The sequence below is a fragment of the Pavona decussata genome, unplaced genomic scaffold, assembly GCF_977016875.1.
Source record: "Pavona decussata unplaced genomic scaffold, jaPavDecu1.1 SCAFFOLD_2, whole genome shotgun sequence".
NCBI lineage: Eukaryota > Metazoa > Cnidaria > Anthozoa > Scleractinia > Agariciidae > Pavona > Pavona decussata.
The window spans coordinates 952439-966058 of record NW_028145426.1 but is presented as its reverse complement, the minus strand read 5'-3'; the positions used below and the strand labels follow the sequence as shown (position 1 = coordinate 966058).

At 36.3% G+C, this 13620-nt stretch overlaps 1 protein-coding gene across 4 annotated transcripts in view; it reads left to right on the top strand.

The window, feature by feature from the left end:
• The window catches only part of LOC146489888 (hsp70/Hsp90 co-chaperone CNS1 homolog), a 187430-nt gene extending 181029 nt beyond the window's left edge, over positions 1-6401 (top strand). For 2 of the 4 annotated variants that reach the window (XM_085119356.1, XM_085119426.1), the window contains 5 exons: positions 4113-4230; positions 4763-4924; positions 5033-5110; positions 5894-5961; positions 6282-6401. In XM_085119356.1, the coding sequence (XP_084975482.1) occupies positions 4140-4230; positions 4763-4924; positions 5033-5110; positions 5894-5961; positions 6282-6395 (513 nt within the window). In that variant the 5' untranslated portion in view covers positions 4113-4139 and the 3' untranslated portion in view covers positions 6396-6401. Of the gene's footprint in view, positions 1-3453; positions 3520-4112; positions 4231-4762; positions 4925-5032; positions 5111-5893; positions 5962-6281 lie in introns of all 4 variants that reach the window. The other 2 variants (XM_085119491.1, XM_085119287.1) reach the window with 2 other exon arrangements.
• The last annotated feature ends 7219 nt before the right edge of the window (positions 6402-13620 follow it).

Genomic DNA, 13620 nt, shown 5'->3' with positions numbered 1-13620 from the left:
GTAAGCCCTGCTGCTAATTTGGTTTATGTGGAAAGAGCACGTTCGGAGAAATAACGAATATGGTTGTGCTTGTTTTTCCTTCTTGTCAAAATGGCTGACAGGCAACATAGTAATACGAACATTGTCTTCTTGATTATAGAACCCAAAATACTCTAACAGCAAATTTTATAAACTGGGAGAGTGGCTCTACCATCTGTATGAATTTCATTTGAATTGGTTCACATGTATTCGAGAACCAGACTCGTTTATTTTTACTATTTGAGAGTGAATTTTTCGGTCAAAACATAGACCTCAAGCCGACCTGATCAAGTGCGGTTTCCATGGCAACGACGCACCTGCCGATCCAAATATGGCTGTTTTTGTTCATCCCTCCAAGTAACCTACCTCCACACAAAAAATGAAGGGGGGTTAAAAATTTTCATTTCCAACTTTGCTTCACTTTCCTGGAGAATTGCTCTTAAAAAAACAAGCGAACACCCTGGAATGGGCTGTCCTAAACTTTTATTATAGTGGTCATAGTTTAGCATTTCGTTCACAAATTCAATATATCGTTACAAAGTACTGCTTAATCGCTTTGATCGGAATTTTCACCCAACTATTCAACTAGACTAAAAAAGTAAAAGCCAGTTTACATGGCTCAAATATGGCTAAGATATGGATGCGTGATATGAGTCATTGATTGTTAAGTCATGACACGAAATTGAAATGTTCAAAATTATATTGTTGTCGTAAACAGGTGAGTCGAATATTTTTTTCAAGTTGAGCTATTTGCTTGAACCCTTGTTGCGACCTTTATTCCTCGCTATCAACCCCTTTCAGTCATTATTTAAACTATTTTTTTAATAACACGTCTGTGATTGGTAAAAAGCTCTCGGTAGCCATGTTTCTTTTCTCGGCATCGCACGTCATCGCGAGATGTCCAACAACCAGTGAAAGATCGGTCAGTCTCAGTGCCTGCAATTTATTCAACTCACATGAAATAACAGCTTGCAGGAGTATTATTTTTAAAAGCTGTAAAGGTTATAATCACTGTTTTTTTTTTATTTTTTTGCTCTTGTCCATAAACGTGCTAGTCTATATGTTCTCCTTGGATTTGGATCGTCCGAAACTGAAATTTATTCGTCCTACAGTTTATTGCAGATGTTATTTCAATGATATGTCTGACTTTGTCAATCTATAATAATAATGTGTTTTAAACAAGGCTATTACGTACACACAAACTGGGCTCATTTCAGTTTTGAAATGACCGTTAATTGTTTACCATAAATGGTGCAATGTTTACTTACGTTGCAAATTGTTTCTATCTACCGAGCAATCACGCTAAGTGACATGCGTTCTAACCGGGCTACAGTAAGAGCAGTAAATCGCACTGAGACCCTGCAAACGCATACTTCCGCCTGATCAAATATCCAGCTTACCTCAAGTTATACCAGTCCTCTACCGTATTTCAGAATTTCACTCATTGACTCATGACTCACAAATCACTGACTCATTGGACTTTTTGATGTTTTGTTCTCCTCTTATGGGGCCAGGCTAGAGATGTGTATAAGGATTTTTTTCCTTTTGACTTTGTTCTTAAATTTCCAGAATGAAAATTGAGATGAAAGTGATTGAAAGTTATATGTCGTGAAAAGATGTGTGTCATCCTTTCCTTGGGGCGTCACACATTTTTATAACAAAAATATAAAATGATAGAGCCCTTTGCCACGTCCCGTCTCTATGTAATATACATTTGATATTTAATTCCACGTGGAAAGGTTTAAGTCGCCGTCTTTCCTGTTTTCGTAATCACGCGTTGTCGCCAGATATTAACAAGGAATGGAAGATCGTTAATTCAGTGTTATTCCCTGCACTTTATTCATCTCACCTCAGTGAAATAACAATACGTAGAATTATTTTTAGACGCTGTAATGACCGCATTTATCACCTTTCTCTGTTTTTCAATCATCAGAAGTAGTATTCGGATTTTGATCGCCCGAAAGTAAAATTTATTCGTCGAAAACAATTTATATTTTGCCTCTCCCCAATGTTGATTTGCATATGACGCATTTCAAGAAAAAGAATTGGGACTCAACACTGGGGATGGAAGGAAGGAGAATGGAGAAGTGGGTTGAGATCATATGTTGGAAAATTCAAATCCAGAAAAAAAATTGACGAGGGCAAAATTACAGGAGGCTTACTTATGTTATTTAGGGGGAACAAAAGTCGAAGTTTTATTCGGTAGCTTTTGTTTCCTTTGGATATTGCTTGGATTTTATTGGTTCGCTTGTTTTTTGTTTTTTCGTTGTCATTTTAAAGATATGATTCAAAAAACCAATCACGTTCGTCTAAGAGAAAAAATATTTTGTTGATAATCGGCAACTAAAAAGTGCAGATCGTGAATAAAGAAACTGGTTTTCTGCAACAAACCTGACAATTAACACTAACGTCACCTTCTATAGTTAATAAGACATTCCTTCAAGACTACAAAATAGAAATTGAATGCATATTCTCAGCAAAAAAATAATCAAGAATAATTCTGAGGTTATACACCCTCTCAGACCAGTTTCCATCACGTCTTTAAATGATCTTATGAAATAAACTTTGTTTAGAATTTCCTATTCCGATTCAGACTTTTCATTTCACAAGGTTTATGGCATTGTGTTCTCCGTTGGTTTCGGAGGTGTGGGTCTATAATAAAATTTGTAAGATTTCAAATTAGATTACAACATTTTTGGACAAATTTCGGAAACAGTTTTCAAAGAACCATTCAGAACATATAATTATATAATTTCGCAGGGCTAACTGATTTTGCGGCTCAGTTTTGTGCTGGTTTTACTGCTTAGTGCTGTACACGACGATTCACCGAAAAGAACTTCTGGCAACTGATTATTAAAAAAGCCTTTATTGAGGCACCCAATATTTTATATCGGTAAATATCTCTTCAAATAGCCTTGATCGCCTCAGACATTTGGATTGAGTTATTAGAAAATCTGCAGATTTCCAGTTTTCGTTGGCAAAAAGCCGGCTTCAAATTCCGCAATTTCAAAATTCGTGAAATGATTTCGTCTCGTTTTCTAAGGAACAAGTACGTCGTTACAAATGCTAAAAATTTCAACTAGTACTTTCGTAAAACCAATAACAGGTAGTAAATTAGTATTAGGGATAGAATAAATTGCCTTAGAATAAAATGGCTAACGGGACATGAGAAGAAGAACCCCTGAAGTATTTAGATTATACGTATTTAGTAAGGTTAATAAATTTAGTAAGGTTAATAAATCTATACGTTTACTGTGTAACTTATGTTGACTTTGGCTCTAAATTCTCAATAGTTTCTTTTCATTTTCCGTTCATCTTCTTGATTTAGTCCCCTAATATTCCGGATGTAATGATGAGTCGGCTGTTAAATGCATTTTTTTTTTTTTTTTTTTTGTGAATAAAATTGATACTTACAGCGTAATTTCCTTGTTTCAGGACTGTTATGATCATTTGTTAACGATTGAGAGGAACACTAAGAAGCGGTTTTGATAGCAAACTTCGGTAAGCAATTTGCATTCTGGCGGCAGAATTTACGTCCACTAGCCTATTCTTGGAAGTCTAATAACTGATTTTCTTAATCGTTCAAAAATAGAGGAAATAGCAGGAACCTGGGTACAAGCTATTTAATACTCTACACACAGTTTACTTTTTCTGGTGAAGATTGTTAAAAAAAACCAATACGCAAAGAACAACACTCGCGAACAAAAGGCAAACCACGCAGGCACTAGCATGGAATTAGCCAGATTAGTAAAACTCAAGGAGTGTTAAGGAAACATGTCTTTTCGTCCTCCTGTATTTCTCCAAAACGAATGTAATAAATCATTAATCGGCTATGTTAATCCCTTTGTTCTGTCCCAACAGTGATCTTTATACTCTTCCCATCCGCTCACAATCTGTTATTCTGTTATTAGAAAACATCATCAATCTTAAGATACAGGAAATTATGTCTTAAACAGATGATGTTGTTAATTCGGATTTTACCTTTAGCATTCATTTGTATGGAGTGTAATTTACACAGGCATTACGCTTTAAGGTTTTGAAGGAATAACGACAGCTGATGCATAAGATCAACATAAAAATTGTTTAATTTGTAGGGTTTTTAGCCCGAATTCCCAGCATTTATGGCGCAGAGTCAAAAAGACGCTGCAAGTGACAATGACGTCACACCAGCTGGTGAGGAAACATTGGATTTTGATGACGACACTTTAAGAGGTGAGATGAAACTCTTGGCTCTTTTCTACCAGGAGATTTCAATGTATAAACCCAACAAAGTTCAGATACCCTCCCCTAGTGTGTGTTACTGTACGTGCGGTGTGCTAGTGGCGCCATCTTGGAACATGAATTACCGAGGAAGGCTAGAGCGTCTCTTACCAGTTCACTGCGTTCTATGAGTTGAAGGCATGTGTAACAAGGTTCAATTTGATAAAACTTGAATAATTGTAGTTTAAAGCTGAGCCGCTTGGTTTACACAAGTGGACTAAGAGAAACTCAATGAAACGTATCGTTCAACTCTTCTAATGTTATTAGTTGTATTTTTACTTTTTATTTCCACTGATCTATTTTTTCAATTTAAATAACGCATTCTTGATTACAATTATTGAGTTCATTTTTTGCACGAGCATGTAATGACTAGGGCCTAAGATTTTAAGCCACAAGTTTGAGTCAAATTGGTCCCAGCGTTCACAACGAAACGCCATTGTGCGGTATCTACCAATACACTATCTTCTTAATTTCTTAATTTTAGCAATAGCAGAGGTTTACAAAAATGAGGGTAATGACAGTTACAGACAGAAAGATTTCAACAACTCCATCTACTTCTACACGGAAGGAATTAAAGTAAACTGCAAGGATGAGGAAGTGAAAGCCAAATTATACAGCAACAGGGCAAACGCTTATTTTTGTTTGGGTAAGAAGTTTTTGTTAACTTAAATTGGTTTATCAAAAATATCAAAGGGTTCTTCAATCGAACCCCATCAATATGCTAGCTTTCTCCTTATACTTTATTCTTTCACAGGGAAGTATGCTGATTCCTTAAGTGATGCAAAAGTTGCCTGTTCCTTAAAGCCATCTTATTTGAAAGCGATCTTAACAGGTACGACTTAATAAAAGTGGATATATTATTTGGATGGAGATAATTTTACAGTGACGTACTTCAACTGAGCTACACAGCTAAATGTTTGATCTGTTTGAAAAACACGTTTTGTAGTCTTCCATGCAGATTAAGGACAGTCCATGTCATATAAAAAGCGCCATTTTAAGATCGATACTGTTTACAGGAATATGACATACAAATGATTTAGTGTTTTGACCTCAACTTCCAGAATAGCCAATTAAGGCCATCCCCTTGTCTCTCTGTTTCCCGTCGTTGCATGTTTAAAGGTTAAGTTCTGTAAGTGATTCAGATTCAATAATTAGTAAAAAAGGGGGGAAGGGAGAAGGAGTCTGAATCTAGGAAGCGCGGAAACCCAACCAAGTGATCATCTGGAAACAAAAGTTGTTGTCACAAATAGAAACTAACCGGTTCTTTTGGCCTGAGTTCGCAAAAAATAGCATCCATACTAACTACCGATTTTCCAAAGCGTAATATAAGGGAACGTTTGTTGGCAAAACTACGGAAGAAGCGACCCTAATTCTCTACCAAGACAGAGCTTTTCGGTATTGACTGTAACAATGATGTGAAAACTTAGCGTATTACTTCACAGACTTTATTTAAAACTGACTCTGCTTATGAATGGAGGGATGGCAATCGGTTAACTTGCAACATAACCTTGCCGCTGTGGATAATGAGATTCGTAGTACGAACGGCACATATCTCAGCTGTTGTTTTATCAAATAAGCATAAACAATGCCGACCTTACATTTTCCTTTCTATTAGGAGCAAGTGCATCCTTTCAGCTGAATCAGTTTGAGGAAGCCATCACGTGGTGTGAAAAGGGATTGGCAGTATCCTTCACTACAGATGCTTCAATGGAAAAGATTTGTCATATTCAAACTTTACATAAGTCTTTCGTTCTTGCTTTTGTGTGCGTACTTTCTAAGTGTAACTCTCATTACAAAAATTTCTTTTAGTCTTCACGATGATTTCAATTTCGCTGTTGTCCTTAACTTCCCCGTCAGAGAAGGAAAAAGAGAAAGAAACATAGAAGAAAAGCAGGCAAAGAATTAACACACATTTTCCGTGAGAACTTTCGTCCGGTCTGAAGGATTTTTAAGCTTTAGATAATTTTTACAACCGGCTTGTTATAGATCTTGACTGATGTAAGATTAGCAATAATAACCAGAAATTGGTGGAACTAAGGAGGAGATCTGTCAATGAAAGCAACAAGCTACGAAATACAGACGGAGAGGAAGATTCAGGTGAATCTGATGTCTTATAAGCTATTAGGGAACACAGAACATTGATGAAAGTAAGTTTGAAAGGCTCGCGTATCAAACTAGAAAGAGTGATAAAAGAGCGAAGAAAACTGAAATTACATGTGTAGTAAGTTCTTTAAGCTTCTTCCTTTAACGAAGAACGCCTTGAGATAAAAATGATTTCATAACCACTGAGAAAGGCTACTAGAATTTAAATTTTTCCGCGACCAAAATTTTGGCGAAAAAATTTCTATGAGCGGTAAAGTGGAATTTTATAAAATGCAGTTCTATTTTGACTTTCATTTATTAGAAAATGAAAGCAAACCTTTGTTTAAATCCATCTGAATGGCCCGATTGCCAACGAATGTATCACCGATGTGACGTTGATGGCTTCACATTAATGTCACGCGGGCGGAGATTTAATACTAGAAGACATGAAACATGAAAATGTTTGGCAAAAACGATTCAACAAAACCTAAAATTAACAAATCCCGCAGCCTAAAGAATCACCACAATAAAAAGACATTTCTTTAATGAACTTTTCAATGCCCTATTTGTATGAGTATTCATCTAACCTAATATATACTTTAGTTATATAATTTTTGAACAAGCTTTTTGGCTACTGACAAAATCTCTCGTAATAAATGATCCAAAAATGTTTTTTTTCCGTCACCCATGATCATAAGCTATTATAAAAGTCTTATACGCCAAAAATGGGAACGGGGAGGGTGAGTCTAGTGACTTCCCATTCTCCATATCTGAAAATGAGAGAGAAGAAGTGGCATGCTGGATTAAACTCGCTGTCGGGAATTTTAAGCTACTCTCATAATAATTAATGTAAATATATGAAACATATATATTTTGAGCTGCGGATGAAAGATCAAATAGAAGAAAGATCCTCGCAGTTACTACGCAACTTAAGCAGTTACGAAAAGAAAGCCTGAACAAAATTCAGGCTTGAACGGGATTCGTGCTCTACCAACTGAGCTATCAAGACAACTGGGAGCTGGTCATATTGGAGTCCGTAATATACATGTGACAAATGAATAAATGAATGTAAGTATGCGAAACTTATATATTTTGAACTGCGGATGAAAATTTTTTTCAGCCTTTCTTTTTGCAACTGCATAGGTTGCGTACTAACTGCAAGGATCATTCTTCTATTTGATCTTTCATCCGCAGTTCACCATAAATTTTGTGGCCTTACAAGATTTTCATATCGTTATTCAATTTATCTGAATAGCCTAAAACTCTACGAAAGGAATTCCAAAAGGTTATCTGTCCATTTGCTGGTCGATATTTGAAGGTCGTTGCTCATTAGATCGCAGACGCATAACACGGACAATAAAAGTATATTGTAAACCCCAAAACACCGAATGCAAATTCTTTTTTAAAACAAGTGAATGTAAAATGTTGTAATAATTAATAAGAATATGTTTTGAGTTTTTGACTTGAGATTCAAACTTTATCAATACTACCTTATTCTTTAGACAGTAGATTTTGGCTAAATGGTTTTAGTTCTACAGGAACTCCCAAAGGTACCCTGCTGTTTGCGTACCATTTGGTTTTTATAAACAAAAACGCGATCCTACAAATTACCGTGGTTTTAAGCTCAAAAAAATTCGGTGGTTTGAGAATACAAAATGTATGAAAACTCCAAAGGGAAATGTCTTGGAAATATGCGTAATTCAAGTTTCTAGATCCTAGGAACAGCACAAATAAGAAATCGACAGAGGCCGAATTAACGCGGATTATGAAGTAACCTAACGTCTTAAAAAAAATAAGTTGAAATATATTATAAAAAGAACAAGAAACTTTATTGATCAACAAGGTTGTCGTAATCAGAGTACAGTTTCATATTCCGATGATGACTTTGGTCTTCGGTCCTTGGAGGAGGACGCCAAGTCAAGCCACCTGGGAGAACGCGGGACCACAAAAGCCCCTGCGGAACTTTTTCTTGTTCATGGAACCTGTTGCTACCTCCATCTTTATTCACTTAACTTATAATCTACCATCTAAGACAAAACTCACTTAGTGTAGTATCATTGATTCTGACATTTCCGAAGGCCTCACTGGACACGTACACCTGGAACCAAGGCTAAGTTCTCGCTGTTGTGCAGCAAGACCTGGTTAAGCAAAACCCAGATAACCGGAAACAACAGCCATCCTGTTCATCAGGGGAGATGAAATGATTGAGTGGATAGTAGTTCGTAAATGCTGGCCGCCAGAACAAGTTATCCAAACGTCCGCAGCACGTACAGTGGAACTAAAAGCTACCCAAGTAAAGTTACTCAAGTTGTGGCTGTCAGGCTCTATTGTTGTCTTGAAATTCACATTTGAACTGGCCAAAGCTATTAAGTGAACGTTTTTCATTGTAAGGCTTCATATGTTGCCCTAACCATAAAGTCAGCGTCCCTTTACAAATAAAGAGTTGAAGAAATTAGGGTGTGGTGGACCTACAGAAAAACTATCATCATTCATTGATAAACCCCTTCAGCAAAAAATAAGTTCTATAAGACACAATCCTTGTTTCGATGGACTCAACGAGTCTTTACACAAATATACCACAAGAGGAGAGAATTCACATATTGTGAAAGTTTTAAATCACCTTATATGAAACAACAACTCCGCTCTGACATATCTCAACTGCTATGGATATACGAAAAATGGCAGTCGCCTTCGCCAATATCTTCATAACAAAGGCTGAAACAAATATTGTAATCCAAAGCGATCTAAAACTACTTGTTTGAAAACGTTATATGGATGACATTTTTCCGTCTGAAACACAACCAGAAAGCAAATTGTATAGTTCATTGAACAACCTAATAAGTACCATTCCACTATCAAATTCACGGCTGAAATATCTGAAAGAGAAAAATAACTCCTTTGACACCAACGTGAGAGATTTAGAGAGGAACAAGTGCTCGATGTAAGCACCATTTTAAGCCCATTGAGACCTCTCAGTACACTTTCTTCTCTTCAATGGCACCAATATGGAGTTAAACGAGACTTCATCAAAGTAGAGGTTCTTGGACTTTTCCGAGCTAACTCTTCTTAGACACTATTTGAAGAGAACATACTACGAATACTATCTATCAGTGCCTCACCTAAAACAAGTGCTCACGAACAACTGTAGTCACAGAGGCCTCTACTTAGGGAAATATACAGATTCACCCTGTATAATACAAAAGGGGACATTCTCTGACGGACACAATTGTGCGAGCAAAGTTGTAAAATGCTGAAACATGGGTGAGGGAGTTGCGCCGCTTTTTCGTTCTTTATTAGCACAGGGATTCATTCCACATACCTCCCAAGCACACCTGAACTGTACATCCAGAAGATGGTGTATGATGAACTGAGAAAACGTTTTCGCCTTCCATAGGGGAGTTGGTTTGACAACGACAAATGGGAGAAGAGCAAGTTGGTTCCCACGCCTGTCAAAATAAGCAGAGCGAACCATGTCAAAATAGTAGTATAGGAGTTGAGTCGAACCAGCACATTTTATGCTGATATCTCACCAACTCCTTTACTACACCCACCAACTCATATACAACATCCATCAGATGGCAAATTGTGCTCGTAACCAACAGACGGTAAAATGCGTCGGTGATCTATGCTATTTCATTGCATGACATCTCATGAACAGGAGGTCACAATTCTCGGAAAAGCAGGAAGTTGATGATGTCATGGGACTTTCCCTCACACTAGTCTCATTGTGTTTACCAACGCTTAAGTTAACCAAGAATTTTATAATGTCCGTAGGCGAAACTTTTGATTCCATCATATTGAAATCAAAACGCGCGTTTTGAGAATCTGATAACTTCCAAGCGCGTGGCTGTCGCTTCTGATTGTTTTCATCTTGTGGTAAACCTGTTCATTTTTTTTGATAAAACCTGTTTGTAGTCTTCGTGTTCAATATCTTTTTTCATCACTAATTTTTTGATTCCCTGTGCAGTCTTTCCTCCTTAGTTGTCTTCTTTCAGATACGAATACGTCTTTGATCTCAAACCAACGAACTCACAACAACAACAACAACAATTTATTTGCAGATTTAGATTATATAAAGGGCTTGTCCCGCAAATAGCCACAAAGCTAGTCACGGGGGTACAAGACAAAAAAATTACAGTAAATTACAAACATGCTAGAAAACGGAAAACTTAACTTTACATAATCAATGCAGATTTAGAAAAGGCTATACATCAAAATTAAAGTAAATTATATGTAATTTTTTATTATCATTAATATTACAATAGAAAAGAGATGAAAAGGGAAAAGGAGAATCAGATTATACTGGCAAAGAGAAGCACATTGATGATCAGTTTTTCATTGATCGGAATACTTGCAACTTCATCCTTAAATTTACCAATCACTTTTTTAATCGTTTTGTCAAAGAATGGAGTGTCCTCTGGGTAATCGCAGTTATCAAACTTATTTTTTTTTTTCAAAAATCTTGATAAACATGTTCTGCTTCAATCTCATAAGTCAAACTGTCTGTATCAGTAAACAACAGTTCAGCTTTATCACCATAATTTTTCTTATTATGATGATAATCGAACTTGTACATCAAAGTCTTGCTCAAATCAAGAATACACATTCCTACATAAGCCGGTCTGTTCAACTCTATCGTTTCCTTGACTTTATGAATTGCTACGAGATCATTATTGAAAATCTTACTACTGATACAACTAGGTTTAGATACTAATTTTGCTAATTTTTGTCGATCAGTCACTAGTTTCACATTCACTCTTTTATGAATATTCTCCATTGTTTTTCCAAAAACACTGTTATTCATTAGCATTTTTAGCAGGGGTTCTTTTTTTAAAAAAAACTGATATACCTCTTTAGCCAAGTTGATTGATTGAACTCTAACTCCCGATGAACTTTGGTTACTTTTAATCCGAGTTTGATATACAGTTCAAGATTTCGATAATGAAGCACATATTTTTGTTTGTTGTTCAAGGTTGGGATTAATTTTTGTCATACCATATTTATTTCTTATTTGCCCTCAATATTTTGACAACATAGTTTCGTCAACATTCATTTTTTCAGCAGCAAGAGGGTAGTCATTCCGACTATGCAAATGCAAATCCTAAGAATATTCAAGATCAACCTCAAGGATCAATCCTTTTTCACTATTCTTTTTGTGCATGAATAGTTCGATTTTATTGATGTCATCACGTTTAAACCATTAGAATCCTCTCGTAGTAGAATTTGACTCATTGCCCAACCATAAATATTATTAGCATCTAGGTACATAATATACTTCGACGGTGCGCTTTCGTCGTAGTTTTCCGTGTACTTGTTGTTTGCTTTTCCATAGCGGTTGGCAATATATAAAATACCTCCCCTTGTAACTTTTTCAATGAACTGAAACTTATCAATATCACACATAAGATCTAGTTTAATATCAGTCATTTTCAACATTGAATCCCAACTCAAACCTGGAAACGTGAAATTGTGACATGGGTCTAGTTTGTAATACTGAAGACATGTTTTCCTAAAGCTTTCAAACACATCAGTTAAGAAAAACATGATATGTAGAGAGCTAAATATCGGCAAATATGAATATGGAAAAGCAACCAGAGACCCGTATAGCTTCCCATATACAGTCGAACCTCCACTAACGGCCACCTCTTCACAACGGCCACCTCTCTACAACGGCCACTTTTTTTTGTCCCGGCGGACAGTCCATACATTAGCTCTTGTTTAAACCTCTCTACAACGGCCACCTCTCTACAACGGCAACGGCCACTAAAGTGCGTCCCCAACTGCCAAAATAACCTCTGCACGGCCAGTACAGCTCTTTTTTGTAAAAACCTTTTTTTATAAGTTGATGCAGTAATCGACATTTGTCTTCGGAACATTACGTTTCTCACGGCTGTATCCATTTTAATGATATACGCTGCAGTAAGCATAAATTGTCTACAATAATACAGCGAATGTTGCGAACCTTGCTCGTTTCGTCTTGTTAACATTTTGATTCAAAACATTATTTACGTTTTATTGTGTTTTTTAGCTGTATATATTATCTAAGATTGGATTGCCATTATAGGCTACAGTAAGCATGAACTTAGCACAATAAACATGTTGTACTTCCCGGAAAAAAAGGGTGTCATATTACACCCCTACCTCCCCATAACGGCCACCTCTCCACAACGGTTACTTTCTTCTGTCCCCTAGGTGGCCGTTGTGGAGAGGTTCAACTGTATTGATAAACAACGAAACTTAAAAGCCAAAAACTTTGATGAGAAGATATAATCTAAAATATTTCTATAATGACTTATTCAAACGGTTTACTACCTGAAAAATATTTGTATCATGAATCATTTGGCAAAGGTGAAAAGGGCGATCCTGGTGGTGGTTTCAAATTAACAGGTGACGGTGACTATGATATACAAAACAAAAAGCTAGTCAATGTGAAACAAGGTACAGGTCTAAATGATATCGTCGCAAATAGACAAATTCAATTGTTGGATGGGGCAAGAGCTGGTTACGTTGTTAAGAACATAGCAGCTATATATTTATCAACAAGTGCATTACACACACGAAGCTTGTATTTGAAAGATAATGCGGATGATGCTGGTAATTCTGATGAAATACGAATCATGACTGAACATCAATCATATAACAACGTGCATTTATACATCCCGGATATTAAAAACTATGATGGTTATGGTGGTCGGAGAAGAAGTGAAATAATGGTCTCTTCTGTGGACCAAACGATCACTAGTAAAAAGGTTTTCAGAGACAAGTGGCAAATCCTATGTATAATAATGATGCTGTAAATAAATCTTATGTTGATGGTGAATTAGCAAAACAAAGAATAGCACAAAATGACATGTTTGAGGAAACGTCGAGAGATACAATTACAGGTGATCTCATTCTTCAATCTCAACCATATCCAATACAAGAAAATACAAACAAAGCTGTAAGTTATAGAGCAGCAAGAGACATATTTTTATCGCGTAAAAAAATTATTTCCAATGGAGGCTGCCCTTGATATGAATAACAAAACAAAATTGAAAATCTTGCTGCAGCTACAAGTAGTCATGAAGCTGTTATTAAAAGTTATGTTGATTCCGAGATAGCCAAAATACCAATCATAAACACATCGGATTATATTAAAAAGGATGGAAGCGTAGAAATGACTGCCGATTTGAATCTTGATGGAAACAACCTTACCAATGTCACAAATCCAGATCCTAATGAACTTAATGACGCTGTAAATATTGATTACTTGTCAAATAG